This window comes from Brienomyrus brachyistius, chromosome 12 (assembly GCF_023856365.1).
Source record: "Brienomyrus brachyistius isolate T26 chromosome 12, BBRACH_0.4, whole genome shotgun sequence".
NCBI classification, from domain to species: domain Eukaryota; kingdom Metazoa; phylum Chordata; class Actinopteri; order Osteoglossiformes; family Mormyridae; genus Brienomyrus; species Brienomyrus brachyistius.
The window spans coordinates 9,947,588-9,966,700 of NC_064544.1; the positions used below are offsets into that span (position 1 = coordinate 9,947,588).

Sequence of the window (19,113 nt, forward strand, 5' to 3'; positions counted from 1 at the left end):
TTAGCTTGTCAGGTGTTCCTGTCCCTTGTATGCATGCGATGTGTCCGTGACCTCATGCATGTGGGAGTTTCATTTAGTCAAAAATGTTCTGAGGGCAGAAGGAAATGGAGGTGTCAAGACATCTGATTGGTTGGTCCTGCCACCTCTTGTTGCTTGGACCCACCTCCTCTACAATCTGATTGGTTCAGAGAGATAACCAATCATTTTTCCATCTGTCCTCTGAACATTTTTTGTGTAAGTAAAACTCCCACAATCTAACAGCACCTTGGATGGCAAGTATGGCACTTGATGCAATAAGTGTGTGTGTGTACGTCTATAGATCTTGCCTGCCTTTGGCTGCATGTGCATGGTTGGATGGGTGGGTGGCAGTTTATCCAGACGCGCCTTGACGACGCCTAATCGGTTCGGAGGGGGATGATGGATGCAGATTGTGTTATGGACCCCAAATGCGAAGGTTGTTACCATTAAGTCTGGCCAATGCCTGCGTTGTCAGGTTATGGCAGCATAAAGGTGAGCCAGTGCAGTTTGCAATCATTATTTTAAGGAAATGAGCAGCTATCCTTCCACTCACAGTCCTTATCCTGTTCTCAGAATGTTCATTTAAGAAATAACATACGAGGAGTGCAGTTACACTGCAATATATCACGGCTGTGATTCGATCTTAGGCACAAGGTTCAGAAAAACATCACATCTGTGATACACTGGAGTACAACCGCACACCTTCGAGTATGTTATTGCTTTTATTCAACAGTTCGTTGAGTAGCATTTATAAGGTAAGCGTAATAAAATACAGCATTTTGTTTATTTAAACATTTACGGGATTCCGCAAAACAAAAAAAAATCATTTTCCCTAACGTCAGTGAAAGTGGGACGATATATATAACCGATGTAGCTTAATCTAATATCTCTTGTGCCGGCAGTGAAACTCCTGCCGCAGGTGTAATGATTGAAAGTGGTGACGAAATCATGAGGCGAACAGCAAAGATCAGTTTTTAGCAGACACTCTAGTTGCGCGATCCTTAAAAGGACAGCGGTAAAACAGTGAGTGAGTGAAGAATAAACTCACTCACTCACACAGACGGGGAGTTTTAAAGGAGACAAGTGGATACAGGCAGTAGAGACAGAGCGCAACCAGTCGTACTCTGAAAACATTTTCAGTTCGGCAGCTTATAAAAACCCGAAAAATCCGAAACAAATCAAACTAAATCCAACGAAACGGAATACATGTGAACCTTTACTTTACTGCTGATGAAAGCTTGGGGTCACGAGCCTCAAGATGCTTCAAGGTTCAAAATTTCTAAGACAACAGTACACAGGAATAGTTTGAAGCAGGAGACACTGGGAACGACCAGAAACCAGTCAGGCAAAGGGCAGAAGTGACATTCTAATGCCAGAGATTTCTGTCAACTTATCTGACAATTTCTCGGATGACATCAAGTGACCTTCAAAAGGACTGGGAAACAGGAAAGGTGTATAGTGGACCTCTGGGACCATTCATATCAGGCTCCTAGAAGTAGGATTGAAGGCCCATAAAGCAAGGAAGAAGCCCTTCATTAATGGGAAACAGAGAAAATCCAGGCTGCCATTTGCAAAAATATGTTATTCACAGACAGACTCGCAAATTGAGAAATAAGTGAAACAAGAAACTGTGCTGTGGTCTCTTAATTTTCTCCCCAGCTGTATGTATGCTTCCCAGGATTTGAACCCACAACCTTTGCACCCCTAGTTCAAGGCTCTACTTGTTGTGCTACAGGACCTTTTTTGGTTGTTGTGGGAGTTTGGAGAAATCTGGTATTCTTCCTGTGAAATCTGGAATCTCCTGTTTAACACAACCTTGCATTGTCCTGTATTATGTCAGCCTCCTTTAGACCACCTGGTTTATGTAGAAAATCTTGCCTTAATTGTGAATTTTAGATATGCAAGTTTAAAAATTTGTCCTGAAAAAGAATTTGGATGAGGAATGTACACACAAACCAGAAATAAATGGTGGTTTGAAAGAGTGCTTTTCTGCACAAGAATGTGTGTTGGGTTCATTTTCTCAGAGGTTGGAGAACTTCTTAAAGCCAGTGATGTGTTGTGGGGGGGGGGGGGGGGGTGTCACTGCTGTGTGTTACAGTAAAGCTTGCCCCTGGCCTCTCGACGGCCAAAAAAACTCGGTTGCGGGACAGAACTCCTCCCATTGTGGAACACGTAAGAAATGTTTGAATTTCCAAATAACTAGGTCAAAGTAACGAAAACTTTAAAGTGTTGTTATCAAGTGCCCAGGATGTTCTTCTGAAGGTCTTGCAACAAAACGGGGGAGTCCGAGATGACTCGGTTAAAGTTAAAGCCTTGTTAGGGGTGTCCTTGGCTTGTAGGCAAGGTGCTCGCTTGCAGTTGCTTGGGGTCGTTATCTGATCGTCATTTTGTTTTTAAAGTCATCGACTTAGACATGAAAATGTCCGGCTATTGCCTCTCCTACTTCTCTCCCTCCAGCCTTTGCTCCATATTTTTTCGGAATGGATGGCATTCAGGCGTTTTCGACTCATTCCTTTTTTCAAGGTTTCCTTCGCCAAAAGCTGGACGCTGTATTTCCAATACTCTTGCCAAGCACATAGCAGGCCAAGGAAAGCGTGGATGAGGCCTTTTAATTGAAATCGAACTTGAAATTAAGCTTTGTTTGCTGTTTGTTGAAGTAGGAGAGCAGGTACGTCGCAGTGTGTGTTTCTTTCCCCACCTCTCCCATCTGGCTCACTCTTCAGGTCCCGTTTAAGGTGCGACACGGTGAAGTACTACAAGGGTCACAGGGCTAGTCTAGTCGAGATTTCCATTCTCCAGAAAGCAAAAGTGAAATACTTTTCATTCCACGCGTCTAAGAACAGAAAAGGATTCTTAGGCTTGTGTACTTGAGCCTCTATTTAACTTTTAAAATATTATTAAGTGAAAACCGCTGTTCTGTAGAGAGGAAACATTACAAATATTGTCGCGCAAAGAACTAAAAAGAAAAACATTATGAATGGAAGGTCAAAATGTCCTGGTACAAGGTTCCTACTTTGGAGAAAAACAGGAAAATTGTTGCCACATATTGTCACCAAAATACAGTAACAACATGCAGCTCAGCAGTGTAGTTTGGATTGGTGGGCCCCTCCTGGGAGGGGGCTCTGGTGTCCCAGGTGAACCCCCAGTGGGAAGGAAGGTTATTTCGCAGCCTCCCTCTCACTATCCGGGCCTGTCTCACACCGCAGCTGCCCTGAATTGGAGGAGCAGAATTCCAGAAAGGCCCCATTCGTCGTATTTTATTGTTGCTGTTTGAGCAATAAAAGTGAAACAAAGCTTTCAAGTGGACCTAAAATAGTAACGACTACAAAGCTGTTAAAGAATGACCCATTTGTTTCTAATTGCCTGCTGATGCACAGCTGTCCAGTTCATCAGTAGGGGGCGCTATGCTCAGCTGATATTCCAGACCTTGTCTTTTCCTGCAGTTTTATGTTAATTGCATCTGTGTAGCTCTCCTAGCACTTATCAGGTGATGTCGTCGAGGTCACAGCATATCCTCAGCTGTGCGGGTTGTGCTGGGGGGGGGGGGGTGGGGGGTGGGACTGGCTGTCTCTCAGTGTTTTGGTCAGCAGGTTCCATTGCCGTAGTGACCGTCCACTGTCTTCTATAGTGCTAGGTGTGGACGTCCGAGATCACAGAGAGCAGCGCTGTCCAAATACAAATGATGCGATTAAACGTTAGGAGGGGCTGTTGAATAAGGTCCTGACTTTGTTCCAGAACCCTCCCCCCACCCACTGGTTCAGAGAGGCTTGTTTTTTTTTCTCCTTCCCAAAATGACCCAGCTGACACGCTGCTGTGGAATCCTCCTCTTTTTGGGAAATTTCAGTTCCTGCTTTGGCTTTAGAAAGGCTTTGATAGCAGTGTGAGTATTTGTTTTATGTCTGTGGTTTACCGATTGTATTCTGCGTGTTTCTTTGAGGACTGTTACATTCCCTGTGGTTTAAGCGACTCCAGTTCTCCCTCCAGACTCCATCCTCCCACCCCACACTCTGCCTTCCCTTGAGGCTCATTAAGACCACTTTGTCGTTAGGACAAACTAACGGATGTAGTCAGGCTCTCTTGACTGCCCTGGTGTGTGTGAGTTTTCGTACATGTATTTGTAAGTGTGTGCTCAGTCCAGCAGGGTGGCACAGGGTCGTTGGCTCATCTCCTGCTGGAAACTCTCAGATCTTCCTGACAGCTTGCAGTCTTTTTCGAGAACTGCGCTTGAAATATGTTATGTGGACATTCTTTGCATAATTTTGTCTAACACACAAGTCTAGCCAGATGATTTTGTGCATTTTTTAGGCTACTTGTCTCGCAGGATTTGATTATTGCAGCTTGACCTATGATTAAGCACCAAGTCTCTCAGGATTAATGAAACTATTTCTTACCACAAAAAAAAGACAGGATGTCTTAGCTGTACATATTAAAGTGTCTGTGTGTGTGAGAGAAAGAAAGCCTCCAGTAACAGGATTTGAAACAGGTTCTTTAATTATCTGTGGTATAAAAACATTTCCGAGAAGTTACAAAACTGAGGAGGGAGTGAATTTGGAAACAACAAGAGAGCATCGCTTGAACCAGTCGGCCAGTAAATGTTTCCCTACTTTGGTTCTCACTGTGTATTTTTAAAAAAAGCTCTGGGGGAGGCATTTCCCCCCTCCCTCACAAAATAAAGCAGAGGGTTAGCTGGCTGAAATTAGCCGCTCTGCTGGCACCTGCTTCGATCCGGCACAGTGCTTCTTCATTAGCAGCTGTCGCTTCTTTGCAGATTGCTGCGCCCAGCTGGACACTTCCGTCGGTTAGAGTTTCTTCTGCTGGCTTTATGGTGTTGGCTGCGCTGAAACACATGGTCAGGAAATCGGGAGTCATCCAGGGAGAATGGCGGGGGGGTGGGGGGGGGGGTGGTGGTAACCAGAGTCACAGAGCTGAGTTCTGTCCTGGTTGTATGGTTTGCACACTTTCCGCTGGCTTGGGACACGTGTTCTTGTGAGCATCACTAGCAGGTCTGCAGTTAGAAAGTAGTTTGTGCTCAGATATCTTGAGATGTTGCTGATGATGATGATGATGATGATGATGATGATTTTGATTTTGTAAGAGTCTGGAACTCTTTGCTTGGATCATCCTCTATAAGGGTTCTGAAACCCGTAGTTCCTGTACACCGTGCTTCGTTCCCCTGCCAGTCAATTCTTCTAGTGTGGTTGACAGTGTTTAAGTCAGATCGTGTGTTGAGAGACCAAAATTTTTGGTGAAGAACCTCATGGAAGGTTCTGAGCCATATGCTGCTGTGAGACCTTTTTTTTTTTTTTACCTAATTAGGTTATCGTGGCTCATTTAGACTTGGTATAATGTTGGATGTTGGTATATCAGTGTAGACCCTTCAGTTCCCTGGGTCGTCTTGGATATTAGAGTATTATTCTGCATCAAAAACGTCACTGATTATTTTGTATGCTTTCCACCCAGAAAGACCTGACCATGACTGAGGACAAGGGTCCCCGAGTGACGGACTATTTTGTGGTTGCCGGGCTCACTGATAAGTCCACCCCACTTGACCAGGACCTGTCAGACACCAAGTCCAGCGGCCCCAAGGCTCCTATCACGGACATAGCCGTCATTAGCCGGTCAACAGGCGAGACGGTGCCAGAGGGGTTCACGTGTATCGAGGTGACCCCTGGTGGCCAGCCAGCCAACCTCAACCATGGCAGTCTCAAGAGTCCAGAACTTTTCCTGTGTTACCGGAGGGGCCACGACAAGCCACCGCTCATCGACATTGGGTAAGATGTCCCACTGTTTCGCAAATTTCACGGGATTTCAACCCTTATAGTCCTCTACCTTTCTCACAGCTGCACCTTGACCTCACCCTGTCTGGAAGATGACTTTTTCTGTGTTGATAAAATGACTCATTCTGTTCTTTTGGCTAGCAAGGTTCTTTTATTAAACAGTGTTAAGAATTGCGTAAATAGAGTTCCTGTCTCCATTTAATCATTTAATCATAGACCTTAAGTATATAATGTGGTCATACATAGGGAAAGCTATGGAAGATAACAAGCCTTGGTCCAATCCTCGAATATCTGAAGGAGGCCCAGATTATCAGCATCAACTACCAGTTTAGTTATCTTCCTCATTTTTAAATCTGCTTCCCTTTTTTGACCTCAGAACCCCTAAAACCACTTTATATTCCAAATTGTATCTCAGTGTCTTGCTCAGTAAGAAATGAATTGAACCAAGATATTTTGAGTTGCTTAAAACGTTCCATTGAATAATATAGCCTTCTGTGTATTTTAACTGGTATGGTACATTATGTGTATGCAGTTTGACATGTATGTAAAATTTTTTTTTTGGGGGGGGGGGGGAGGGCGAGACTAAAAAGGTTTATGGTGCCAAGAAGTCAATGTGCTGTGATTTTTATTTTATTTTAATGTGTCTGAAAGCCTCATTTGCCACGAGTACTTGGAGATAAAGAGAAAGTATCAAAGAGCATCTCCTGTGTTAAGTAGACTGCAAAATGCACACTTAACATTGTGTGTAGTTCACTCACGTAGTCATTAGTCATGCTGAATTGCTAATGAAAGAAAATTACCCAGAATGCCCGGAGTTCTTGTCAGCGCTTGGCCGCTGACCTGGGACTGTTAATAGCCCATCAGAAACAATGGTGTTTCTAAACCGATTCAGCACCACCCGTTTCACTCCCTGATCCGCTAGGCTGCTTCTGATGCTCACGCATTCATCAGCTCCGTGCAGAAGGCACCTCGCCATGTTTTGTTGGTGTCCGTTTTGGGCCTGGTATGGTTCCGCTTGGAGGCCGGAGCCTTTTGCTGCAGTACTCCGTATCACCACCGTCTCCTCAGCTAGCCTACAAATCACCTCCTGAGCTCCTCCTATCCTAGGCCTGAGATTTTGGTCCCAGAATGAAAAGTATTCAGCCTCCCCCACCGCTGCTCTTGGGCTGGAAATCCAGTTTGTCCTGGCGGGGGTTCCCAGTCTCTACCCTCTTGGAGGAAGTCTATCTGATTTGGCTCATCTGTCCCAACGAGCCTGCTAGGTCAACAAAGATCTGGGATCCTTGACCATGGAGAGTTCCTCCAGCCCGGGGCTGAAACATCTCCTTTGTTAAGGGTCTACAAGGGTGGTCTGCACAAGCCTTTGTGATGCTCTGGCCTGTGGCAGCGTTCAGCTTTCTGATGTGGCTTTAATGGTGGCCGGAATTGGCCGAAGCACGAATGAATGCATTGTTTCCCCAGTATTGGGTTCCATATTTTCCCTTCCTTGCCCTGTAGACCTTGTGCTTCTTGCATACTTGACGAGTACAGTGGTCTCTTGCAGCAGCCTGACCTGTATTCAACTGGTGGAAAGGTTTTATAGTGCAGGGAAAACCGGAAGGCGTTGAGTGAATCATTACATGTCCTGGAGTCAGCTTTGACTCACCGTTGCCACTCCAAAGTCAATGCCAGAATAAATTTTTTTCATGGTTTTGAAAAAGGTAAATGTTGTTTTTTTATGCAAGATTGTTACTAACTGTGTTTTTCTGCTTTTCTGCTTTGTGGGAGGTCCTTGCACCAGTTTTGAGATCTGGTGGGTGTAGTTATGACTTGGGAATAACTGGGAGTGTACATTTTTGCACATAGAGAGTTGTGCTGACCACCTGCTGCCTGATATGATCGTATGTTATTGAAACTCCAGCCAAAAGCTATGAGCTGAGAAAACACTCTTGTCAGCCAACTAATTTTTAATATTGATTTACAACGCTGTTACAGAGACTGTTAAAAAGACTGAATTTCTTCTTGTGGCCTAACCTAAAATATCAACGCTTTCTTTGTCAGAGAACACCCATATACTTAAAACGTGTCTGTAGCAAACCTGTGTGTGACCGGCACATGTTCCTATGCCCTAGGGTGCTCTTTGAGGGCAAGGAGCAGCTCATCCAGGGCTGTGAGGTCATACAGGCCACACCTTATGGCCGTTGCGCCAATGTCAACAACAGCTCGGCCACCTCACAGCGCATCTTCATCACCTTCCGCCGCGCCGCTCCCGTTCGCCCGCAGAACTCTCTCGCAGTCACTGAAGTGTGCGTCATCGTGGCCAGCAAGGGCGAGACCCCGCCCCACACCTTCTGCAAGGTGGACAAGAACCTCAACTGCGGCATGGTAAGAAGACCGCTTAGCTCTGCCGCCTTTTAGTTGCCGACTGTTCACGTCATAAGGCTCTTCTATGGATCGGCTAACAAGTGATCACATGACTGTCTTGCACTTTTACTTTCAACAGGTCATGGAATGTAGGTTGCAGATCAGTGTTATTATAGGTGATGCTGATTTTCATTCTCTTACTACCTGCTTTTAAACCATTTCCTCATGGTCGTAGCCAGTTGCATGAAATAAGAAATGTAACTGATTTAAGCTAAGCATCACAAATACAAATTTTTCCTTCTTTGAACAGACCACTAGACCTGTTTCACATAAGTCCGGCTTCTTAAGTACAATGGCACCTTGTGTTTGTACATTATTACTATTGACCGATGTGCTTCTTTTTTCCAGTGGGGCTCCAGTGTTTTCCTTTGCTACAAGAAGTCTGTCTCCGCTTCCAACTCCATCGCATACAAAGCTGGTGAGTATTAAATTACTGGGGGGGAAACACCTGAAGATATAAAAAGATGGAATTTCTCCTGCTCTGAGTGTTACGTGGACTGCTCTGTGGTCAGCGTGGTTGGGGTTTTTTATGGAGATTGGGATGAATCTCTCTCCCTGCTTGTGGTTTGATGCTCTGCTGCGTCCTCCCCCAGGCCTGATCTTCAGGTATCCTAAGGAGGACCACCAGTCCTTCCCTCTCTCTGAATCTGTGCCCCTGTTCTGTCTGCCCATGGGGGCACGCATTGAATGCTGGGCACCCAACATTCGCAACCCGAAGCCCGTTTTCTCCACCTTCGTCTTGACCGTCTCCTCCGGTGAGAAGGTAAGAGTTGAGCATCTGTCGATTCGGCTGCATTCAGAAGATGAAGAGCTACAGTAGGATTTTTTGGGAACGCTTTGCATTAACGACACCTTCATGATGCATTCGTTATGCATTCATAGGACATTCAGTGTACCTACATAATGCATTCATAGAACATTCATGCAAGTATGCAAGTGCACCTTAAGCCAGGGGTGCCCAACTCCAGTCCTGGGGGGGCCAGAGTCCTGCAAATTTTTGGGTTTCCCCTCATTTAACTCCCCTGATTCAACTCCTGGTGCTAATTACCACACAGTTCTTGAACTGAATCATTTATGGTGGAACAGGGAAAGAACTAAGCTACACAGAGCTCCAGCCCTCCAGGACTGGAGTTGGGCAGCCCTGCCTTAAGCATACAAGTATATCTTAACAACCTAACATACCTTAACAGCTTTAATATACATTTATAACAAACTTTATATGATTAAACAATTATAATATTCTTTATTAATGTATATTACAGCTGTCATTTCTTGTTCATTGAAAGTCTTGTGAATGTGATGCTTTAAGACCTGTTAAGGTATAATTACATGCTGCTTATGAATGTTCTGTGAATGCAGAATGAATGCATTCCGAAGGTGCAGTTAATGTAAAACCTTTCCAGATTTTCTGATGTGGTGTTTTATATGACCTGTGTGGTTTATAGTTTAATGTAAAATTATGGTTAAAACACAGCACTTTGCACAGAACAGCAGTCTGTCCCTCAACCATTAATTACAGACTCAATTTCTAGTCATGGATTCAGAGCAGCTTTGAGGAACGTACCGCACTGGTTTTGAATGACATTTCCCCTGCTGATAATGCTTTTGTGTGTTTCTGTATGTGTATATGCATGTCCTTCGTGAAGGTTTATGGTGCAGCCGTCCAGTTCTACGAGCCGTACCCCATCGAGCTGCTGGGCGACAAGCAGAAGGTGCAGCTGGGCCTGCTCACACCCATCGACAAGCAGCCCATCCCCAACCGCACCGTCAACACCAACAAGTGCATCTGCCTGCTCTCCCACTGGCCTTTCTTCGAGGCCTTCCGCAAGTTCCTCACCTTCCTCTACAAGATCACCATGTCAGGGCCACACCCTCTGCCTATTGAAAAGTAAGCCAGCTGGGCAGCCAACTTGGTAGGGCGAACGGGAGGGGGGGGCTCTGGGCAGCTTTATATTAAAACTCAGATTCATGCAGCAGTGTGAGAGAATTACAGGTTGCTGGCGGGTAGAGCTGCTGTTAGTCTTTCCTGTGGCGCAGATTTGGAGATTTTGTCCAGAGAGTACAAATCCAGACCGAGATTTTGTTTCAACCAATCAGTTGAGTATAAAGAGTCACAGTCGCAGAGTAACTCAACTGGTTGGTTGAAAGAAAATCTCGGTCTGGATTTGTACTCTCTGGACCTGAAATCTCCACCTCTGTTTAGTTGCTACAGAATATGACAGTGTTCCTTTTTGCAGCTGTGTGCAGTGCACAGCTTGTAAAACAAATAAACAGACAACTAGAAAGTTTTTTTACTTACTATTGGGAGCATAATTTTTTTTAGTAAACCTTCAATCCCCTATTTTGTGTCAAAGGGAATCTTTTGGGAGTTTCGTGAAAGCCACAGATGATGCACAAAAAGTTTAGTAACTCATAAATGCATAAATATATGTGCAGACGCCAGGTGTTTACAGCAGTCGTTCACTTGGAAATCTCGCAGTGATCTTTGTAGCTCACGTTTATCTTTTTGCTTTGCTTTGCTCGCCAAGGGAACCAAAAAAATGTATTTAAAATGGCAAGGTGTTGGGCCCAGCTGGATTCGTCTGAGGTATTTATGTGAATAGAAGCTCTCTTGAGGCTGAGTTGGCTGCTTGTCAATGACGTCCCTTCTGTGTCACAGACACATCTCCCACTTCATGCACAGCGTGTCCTTCCCGTCTCCACAGAGGCCTCGGATCCTGGTGCAGGTGAGTCCCCCGTGTCCCGGTAAGGTAGGATGTATGTTGACATTTGCTGGACCTGTGGTGAGCCATGAATCCATATTGATCCTTTTTTCTGGTGGTGGGGAAAAACAAATGGTGAGTCCAAGGGGATGCCTTTATGCTGCTGTGAGTGCTGTTCCAGTCACAGTTAGCGTTTGGCTACAGCTCAATGAGGAACGGGCTGTTTCATGCCACCGCAAAGCTTGCGATGATGTATGCGTCTGTCAGCCATAAGACGAACATGAAAGCGATGTGCTGTCCTGTCTGCTTTGCCTTTTGGGTGTGGCCGACTGAGGCATTGCAGTGGGCTGGCTGGCCGGAATAAGATTACCAAAGAACTGTTTATGTCCTGTTAGGAATGTAGCTACCTCCTCTTGTTGTCCAATGCACAAGCATGTCTCCGTAATTCCTAGGAATCTCTGCTTAAAAAAAATGGTAGATCGAAGTAGGTAGATCTCCGGGTCACAACAGCGATGTGAAGAGTAAGTAAGGGAAATATTTAGTTCTTTACTGTGGTACCTTAAAAATCTGGTGGTTGTTGTTCTTGTTGATGATGATGATTTTTAGCCCCCAGAAAAGGGGTGGGGGGGGGGGTTTGCTTGGTGTTTCTGGAGTCCCGCTTTCAAAAATCTATATAAATAGTTAGTAAGTAGTGTCAGCAGATCATGGTTAGCTAACTAGTTAGGAAAACATGATGCTTCAGCATCTCCTGTATAAGCGTTTCGTCTGATATTTAGTGTAGCTACTGCTTGTGGCCAGCAGGAGGCCCTGCACCTCAGGGACCACTTTCAATAGTGTTTAACACCACAGCTACACCTGAATAGGGATGTCTAGTAAAATCAGTCCTGTTGCATACTAAAGGCTGATTGCTTTTTAATGGATTTCATCAATGCTTGTTGGGGTGACGTCCAGCTGCCATTTTGTGTTTCAGCTCTCGGCCCATGACACCCTTATCCTGTCCCGGCCGGTCTGCACCCCGCTTCCGCTGAGGTAGATACGACTTCGCTCGCCGCCGTACATGTCTGCTAGAGTTATCTACACAGCACACCCCCTGCCCCCCGGTAGTAAAGTTGCTCTTATCCTTGTGGGTCAGACAGTCTTGGTATTGTCTTTTATTTGTCCTACTCTGTCTCTCGTGTTTAGCTTCCATATTACTTTTTTTTTTGCTGAGATACTAGGATGGCCGAATATCGCGTAATTAAAGTCAAACAAATTGCTGTCTGTTGAAATTCCAGAACCGGGGTGAATATTGGTTAGGTGGGTCTGTTACTTTAAGTTCAGTTTTTGAATTTTCGGTAATTCTTTTATGTTTTAATATTTATAATTAGGGTGATGTTTTTAAATGAGAGAGAAAGTAAAATTTATCAATATCCAACCTAAGGAAAATTATTTTAGGTCAAAGTTGCTCAAAGTGTTTGCTTATTGCTGTTGCTGTTGTTGCTGTTGCTGTTGTTGCTGTTGTTGTTGTTGTTGCTGTTGTTGCTGTTGTTGTTGCTGTTGTTGCTGTTGCTGTTGTTGTTGTTGCTGTTGCTGTTGTTGTTGTTGTTGTTGTTGTTGCTGTTGTTGTTGTTTGGGATGTGTCCCGTAGTGCCCTCGCTGCCTCCCTCCAGACTCGTGTCTTCAGACGCAGGCTCTCTCTCTGTGACGTCAGCTCAGGGCCTGATGCCTTGTGCAGATGGCGAATGCATGGAAAGGCTGCTTCCCCCCTCCTCCCATGTCCCTCTGCTCCTGATAGTCCTTTCTGGTTTCCTGAGTTCTTCCACAAAGCCCCGCCCCCAGCACTGTCTCCACCCACCCCGCGACTCCTTCCCTTATTCTGTGTTATATGGGAGTTGCCCTGATGTGTGTGTGTGTGTGGGGGGGGGGGGGGAGCAGAAGCAAATAAACACACCCCTCCTGCTCCACACCCCACAAACATCATAGCTTGCACCCGTCTGACGCCCCCTCCTCATCCCTCCCACAGTGGGGCGGATTTCAGTGGCCTGCTGACCAACCTCGGGGCAGAGAACTGTGCCACGCTGCTCTACTTTGTCCTGATGGAGAGCAAGATCTTACTGCACTCGTTGCGGCCCGACGTCCTAACAGGGGTGGCTGAAGCTGTGGCGGCGGTGAGTCTGCTGCCCTCTGCTGGTACACATGTGGGAGTGCCGGTGGCTCTTCTGACCCTTTGCTGAGACAAGCCTGGCAGGGTACCCCGATTCCCTGCACCTGGACCCCTTTTCAGCCAATGGTTTTTCTCCTGAAACTCAAAGTCAAATCACTCTCCGATTCATGACTGACATCAGACCTTAAGCAGCTAAAGTACAACGAAATCAGATTCGTTAATCTGCCCTAATAGAAAATAATAACCCCCCTTCTGTCATAAAAAGGTCTGCAGTCAAGCTTATCGACTTTAATTGCCCCTCAGGGACAGGTGGGAACTGGTATGGGACATGCGCAGAAGGTGCTGACAAATGGCCACGCCTGTCACATGTTTCTGTCACATGACAAGGGCAAAGCACGGCGCTTTCGGGTATTCACACACCGTTGCCGTGACAACCGGCTGTCTGCTCTGTTTGTTTTCAGATGATCTTTCCCTTCCAGTGGCAGTGCCCCTACATCCCCTTGTGCCCCCTCTCCCTGGCAGGGTTCCTGAATGCCCCCTGCCCCTTCATCTATGGGGTGGACTCCCGCTACTTTGATCTGTACGACCCCCCCGCTGACGTTGTCTGCGTGGATTTGGACACGAACAAAATCTACCGGTAAGGACCCCCTTATCCGTGAGGCCGCTGAGGTGCTCTGTGGGAGTCACTGGCCTGCAAAGCGCCATCATGCGCTTCTCTGTGCCTGCAGGTCTGAAGATAAGAAGCACTGCAACTGGAAGAATTTACCAAAGAAACCCTGCAAGAGCCTACTAAGCTCCCTGAGTAACCTGCACCACCCGCTGGCCACAGGTACCGCCACACTCTGTCCACTCACTGGCGCCTCCTGTTGGCATTTGTCTGATGGTGCAGGTGTTTCATGACACTGGGGATGCAGTCAACAGGAACCTCAAAGAGGGCCTGGCTGTGGAGATGACTCCCATGGAGGTGGACTTTACCTGGCACAAGAAGAAGACCAGCCTGGAGATGGAGGTGCAGGAAGCCTTTCTACGCTTCATGGCCTCCATCCTGAGGGGCTATCGCTCTTACCTGAAGCCCATCACCCAGGCCCCTTCAGAGAAGACCACCGCCATAGAATCCCTCTGCGACCTGCAAGGTACTGGATGTGATCATCGCTGCTCAAAGTACTTACCAATACTTACTGCTTGTAAATACTCCACAGCCATAGAACATGCAGCGTTTTATGGAGGCGAACATCTACGTTTATTCAAAAGGTGGTTTCATCCAAAGCGACGTACAAGTGAGTCAAATGGCACATTACAAGGATTCAGCTATCAAGGAGTGATCCAAGTAAAGCGCAGCTAGGCTGAGCTGCACTGGAGACGCACTGCAAGAACCTAATTAGACAGCTATTCTAAATAAGAAGTCAAGGTGCAGCTCTAAGAACATTCAGGGAACATAGAGTAACACAGCAAATGGTGAAGGACCGCAGTGATAAGTTGACATATTTACTGGAGTGTGCAGGTGACCTTTGCCCCGTCTTCCTAAAGAGAATATTAAACCTTCCTTTCTCTTTCGGTTTGTGCCAGTGCTTGAAGGTGTCATGCAGTCATCAAGCCAAATCCTCAAAGGCTGTTTCCTAAGTTAATATTTCACTGGAAAGGTTAAAATGACATCACCGTGACCCCATCTGGGGAATTGCCAGGATGGACGACGTGATGAAGTTTCTCCAGGCAACGCTTGGAAAATAAAAATCTGTGTTGCTGTGTCCAAATACAATAAACAAAGTGCGTGAATACAATGCGGGGCTTCCGCACAGGATGTGAGTGATTGGCAGAGTGCTGGGAGACTTTGCTCTTACAGAGGAAGGGAGTCCAGCTGTGGAGCTTGTGAGCTTTTGTGGAACATTCTGTGTCAACAGGAGGCTCTCTGCTTCCCCCAAGCTGAAACAAAACTGTTAAACAAACAGTTTGACTGATTGGTATTCCTTTAATATCATTTTTGTTTGGTAGTCTTTTTTTGAGGAATGTAATTAACACCTTAAATTCTTCTTTTTCCATTTTCCTCAGCTGTAAACTGAGCAGATGCTTTGATAAATTTCCGGGCAGGTAGCTGTTATGTCATTGGAGTTGGGGGGGGGGTGGGCAGGCTATTTGCATTGGGATTGATTCCCTGTTCCTTGACCCCACACAGGGTTTCTGAAAAGCAGAGACCGCACTCAACAGAAGTTCTACTCCCAGCTGACCAACACGCAGATCTTCATTCGCTTCATAGAGGAGCGCACCTTTGTCAGTGACAAGGACACCGGCCTGGCGTTTTTCGACGACTGCATTGAAAAGGTGACACGCTGCAGCTGTGTTTCAAAGGCCACCTTCGCTTTACCCTTGGCCTGGCTTAGGGCCATCGAGCGCCTACTTTCGGTTAAGGCCGTTTTTTTTTACAGTATTGCTGTTTTGTGTCTCTCTAAGCCGCTGAGCACTTTATCTGTTCCGATCTGCTGATTTTGTGTAATTGCATCTCCCTCCAGCTTTTCCCGTCCGATAAAGGATCTGAGAAGGGAGCGAAGGTACAAGCGATTTTGGCTTTTCCACTTTTCACTCTGTTTCAGTCAAGATGTGCATATCAATGCAAATGAGCTGCTAAATATGTCCACTCCTCATTTAGCCACCTAATTCGGGCCCAACAACCAGATTTAAGCAAAATGGTCACTAAATGAAAATCACGGAAGCCTAGTTGTGACTCTGATGGTGCTTCATGCTATGAAGATCACTGGTTTTATTCATGTTTGTGAATGGTCACATGAACTGAGGTATCTGGTAAATGAGGAGAGGGTGTGTCCCTTTGAATTTATACACTACACTTGTCTAACTAATTTCCCCAAACCCTCATAAAATCAAAAAATTTCATCTGTACCCCAGTCTATCCTTGCCCCGCCCCCCTCACAATGACCACGCCCCTCACAATGACCCCGCCCCCTCACAATGACCACACCCCACCATGGGCATGCCTCTTTTTGCATGAAGGTGGACACAGAGTGCTGGGAAGATACCCGACTCATCGAGCTGGACGAGTCTCAGAAGAGCGAGCACACGGTGTTCGTCATGCCCCCTGAAGCGCCCGCGGAGGGAACTTTTTACAGGTACCTTGGCAACTGTGCTGCAGGGATTGTAATGAATGGATGAATGATGAAGTGAAATCCAGCCTCACTCATATTCCTGGCTGGCATTTCTACGTCTTGATGATCTAGCAATAACGGTCAAGGGTGACGCTCTCAGTGATCCATTCAGGTCACACATTTAATCCCCCCCCCAACCATATTTAAATCTGTCGCTTTTTAAAAAATGTATTCCTTTCACGAGCTGACGTCCATCTTCCCACTGCTGTCTGTTGGTTTATCTGTCCATCTGTTCATCTCCAAGGGACATTCCACTATATCTTGCATGCATGCCTTGTACCTTGTGGTCAAAAGAATGTTCGGGGGGGGCGGGGGGCAGTGGTAGGGTGTTGGATGGCGCTCTGCCAGCTTTGCCAAAGCGACCCAGCTGGAAGGAGGCCAGCCTGCCCCCCCCCCCCCAAACCACAGCGGCGTGGTATGCAAACGCTGTGCTCCTTCCGACTCTGGGGTATCAGTCTTCTGTTTTTGTCATAGGTGTGACAGGCGTGTTTTCCTTGGCAATGAAAAGAGTGTAACAGATACCTTAGGAATCCTGCCCGCTAGGCCGGCAAGTCGCTGCAGTCCACATTGCTGCCGGACTGATGGCAAGGGCCTTCTCCTGCTGCTAGATTAGTTAGCATTTAGTATTCTTTGTCTGCTCAGCTGACATTATTATCTAAACTAGCCATAACTACCAAGCTGCCTGGGGTTAAATGAAGATCTGACCTATAATCAGTAAATAGCTGATTCACTAATAGGGGGGCATGGTGGTGCTCTGGCTGGCACTACCTACAGGACCTGGGTTTGAATCTACGCCATGGCTTTAGGTGTGTGTAGGGTTTGCTTGTTCTTCCTGTGTTATTGTGGGGTTTCCTCTGGATACTCCCCCCCCATAGCCCAAAAACATGCTGAAATTGCCCATAGGTGTCCCTTTGTGAGTATGTCCTGCAATGGGTTGGACCCCTTGCGGGGTTATTCCCAGCCTTGCATCCAGGATGGGCTCCAGATCCCTTGTGTTCCTGAATAAGACTAGTAGTTTCCGAAGATGGACAAATGATTTGCTAATTATGCTTGGGTGTGTACAAATTTCAGTCTTGCTACATGGCATCACCCTACAAGCTCGGACAAAGATCAGTGCCTAGTGCATTCTTGCTCTGTACCACCTCCCTTGGTGTGTGGGAGTATGCTCATTGTTGCAATCTGGTCTGCAAGATTTTGTACACTTGGTTCATGTCCACCGTTCAAACCTGTGTACGTGACTGACCTATATGTCTTTATATGTATAATTAAGTGACAGCCAAATAAAACTTTGTGAACCATTTTCTGGCCCCACTAGAGCCAGAATTAGTGCTCTTGGTTTACTTTGCAGCATACTTTGAACCCTTTTTTGAACAGAGAGCACCATCTAGTGGTGTCAGAAAATACTGCAAATGGTTCATAAAGCTTCCATTGGCCAACAAAGGGCGGTAATATGGTTAAGAAGGTTTGCCTTGTGTATTTTTTTTTTGTCTCTCCATTTACGCTTTCAGGCAGCTGCCCCCATCAGTTGTGTGAAATCTTCCCCCAGATGTTATTGTAGAAAAATACTACCAGTCTATGCAGGTGTAGCTAAGGCAGAAGCACGTTATTGCTTTTGAAACAAGTACCATCGAGAACAACTGAAACAAAGGCATTATATCAAGGCTGACCTTTCTCTATCCTCAGTTACAAGAACTTTCCTCACCTGCGGCATGAGCTGTTCGACCGGCCAAAGGAACGACGGCCAGGACCGGCAACGAGGGTGACTGAGTCCAGCCTGTCCAACAGCCCCGCCCTGCTGGCCAAGAGGACCAAGCAGGTGAAGCTGAGTCTCTGGTTATATGCTCTTGCAACAGGGATGGCACTAATGTCACTGTTGTACTCCTTCAAGGGTCTTGGGATGTTGGTTTGATTACTCATTTGCTGGCCTTTCTGAGTATTGGTTCCTCTGGGGGGTGGGGGGGGGGGCACTTTCCAAATGGGACTCAAGGCAGGGGCAGGATGCTGTTCCATTGTTCGCTGCATGGCTGAGTACTGTGCTGCTGTCAGTGGGCCAGTGTTTTTACACCCCCATTGTTCCACGAAGGCAGGGCCATCGCCGGGGGGTGAGATCTATATCACGCACGCGTCACATGCACTGCGAACTATGAGGCAATAATGGAACCGGAGTGCTGGGGCTTAAATCTTAATCTGCCCCGTGTCGCGGGTTAACCACAGAGTCTCACGTGTTTTGTAAGGGTTTGGTATTCTGTCTGCACTGTTCTTCTTCTTAATATTACAAAACAATAGAATTATGTAATATTTTTATGTGCACAGAGACCTCTATATAAAAGTGTAAAATAATTAATATTGGTGTAAACAAATTAGCCTTGAGTGTGTGAAAAGCTAGTAGTTTGTGGGTGCCTTATAATCTCTGCTCCACATCGCCCCCTACAGGAGATCAAGTTGGCCTATAAGACCGCCCGGCGGTACTGCTCGAATCCGCCGCTGTGGGCACGGTGCCTCTACAGCCACTGCTACAGCCTGTGGTTCATCTGCCTGCCCGCGGGGGTGCGTTCGGCGCAGTCCAAGTTGCACGCCATGCAGCAAGCTCACAGGGTGCTGCTGCGCATGCGGAATGCCCGGGTCGAGGCCCTGGATGAGGCGAGTCGCTCGGCACGGGACCGGACAGCGAGGAAATGTTGGGTTTTGTCATGACTCATCTTCACGTTATGAGCAGCGTAGCTCTGCTTTCGGGGGTGGGAATGTTGTTTTTGGGGTCCCATTGTGAAGTGTAGTGACTGTTTGTGGCCAGCAGGGGGGGTCCCTAAACTTTGGGGGGCCCACGCAAGTGTGTGAATGGTGGTAAACACTGCCACTGGCCGTTACGGTTCTTTCAGGATAAACTAGTTAAGGATAAACCAGATTATCCTTAACTATAG

General features: G+C 46.5%; 1 protein-coding gene across 2 annotated transcripts in view; it reads left to right on the forward strand.

The window, feature by feature from the left end:
* LOC125704460 (DENN domain-containing protein 4C-like) overlaps positions 1-19,113 on the forward strand; it is a 38,345-nt gene that overhangs the window by 7,336 nt on the left and 11,896 nt on the right. Inside the window, exons 2-17 of one of the 2 annotated variants that reach the window (XM_048970022.1) lie at positions 5,479-5,789; positions 7,907-8,159; positions 8,547-8,616; positions 8,792-8,961; positions 9,845-10,086; positions 10,858-10,924; positions 11,871-11,929; positions 12,903-13,047; positions 13,505-13,680; positions 13,772-13,872; positions 13,958-14,176; positions 15,214-15,359; positions 15,548-15,586; positions 16,044-16,159; positions 17,879-18,011; positions 18,629-18,835. In XM_048970022.1, the coding sequence (XP_048825979.1) occupies positions 5,491-5,789; positions 7,907-8,159; positions 8,547-8,616; positions 8,792-8,961; positions 9,845-10,086; positions 10,858-10,924; positions 11,871-11,929; positions 12,903-13,047; positions 13,505-13,680; positions 13,772-13,872; positions 13,958-14,176; positions 15,214-15,359; positions 15,548-15,586; positions 16,044-16,159; positions 17,879-18,011; positions 18,629-18,835 (2,442 nt within the window). In that variant the 5' untranslated portion in view covers positions 5,479-5,490. The remainder of the gene's footprint in view (positions 1-5,478; positions 5,790-7,906; positions 8,160-8,546; positions 8,617-8,791; positions 8,962-9,844; positions 10,087-10,857; positions 10,925-11,870; positions 11,930-12,902; positions 13,048-13,504; positions 13,681-13,771; positions 13,873-13,957; positions 14,177-15,213; positions 15,360-15,547; positions 15,587-16,043; positions 16,160-17,878; positions 18,012-18,628; positions 18,836-19,113) is intronic. The other variant, XM_048970023.1, reaches the window with a different exon arrangement.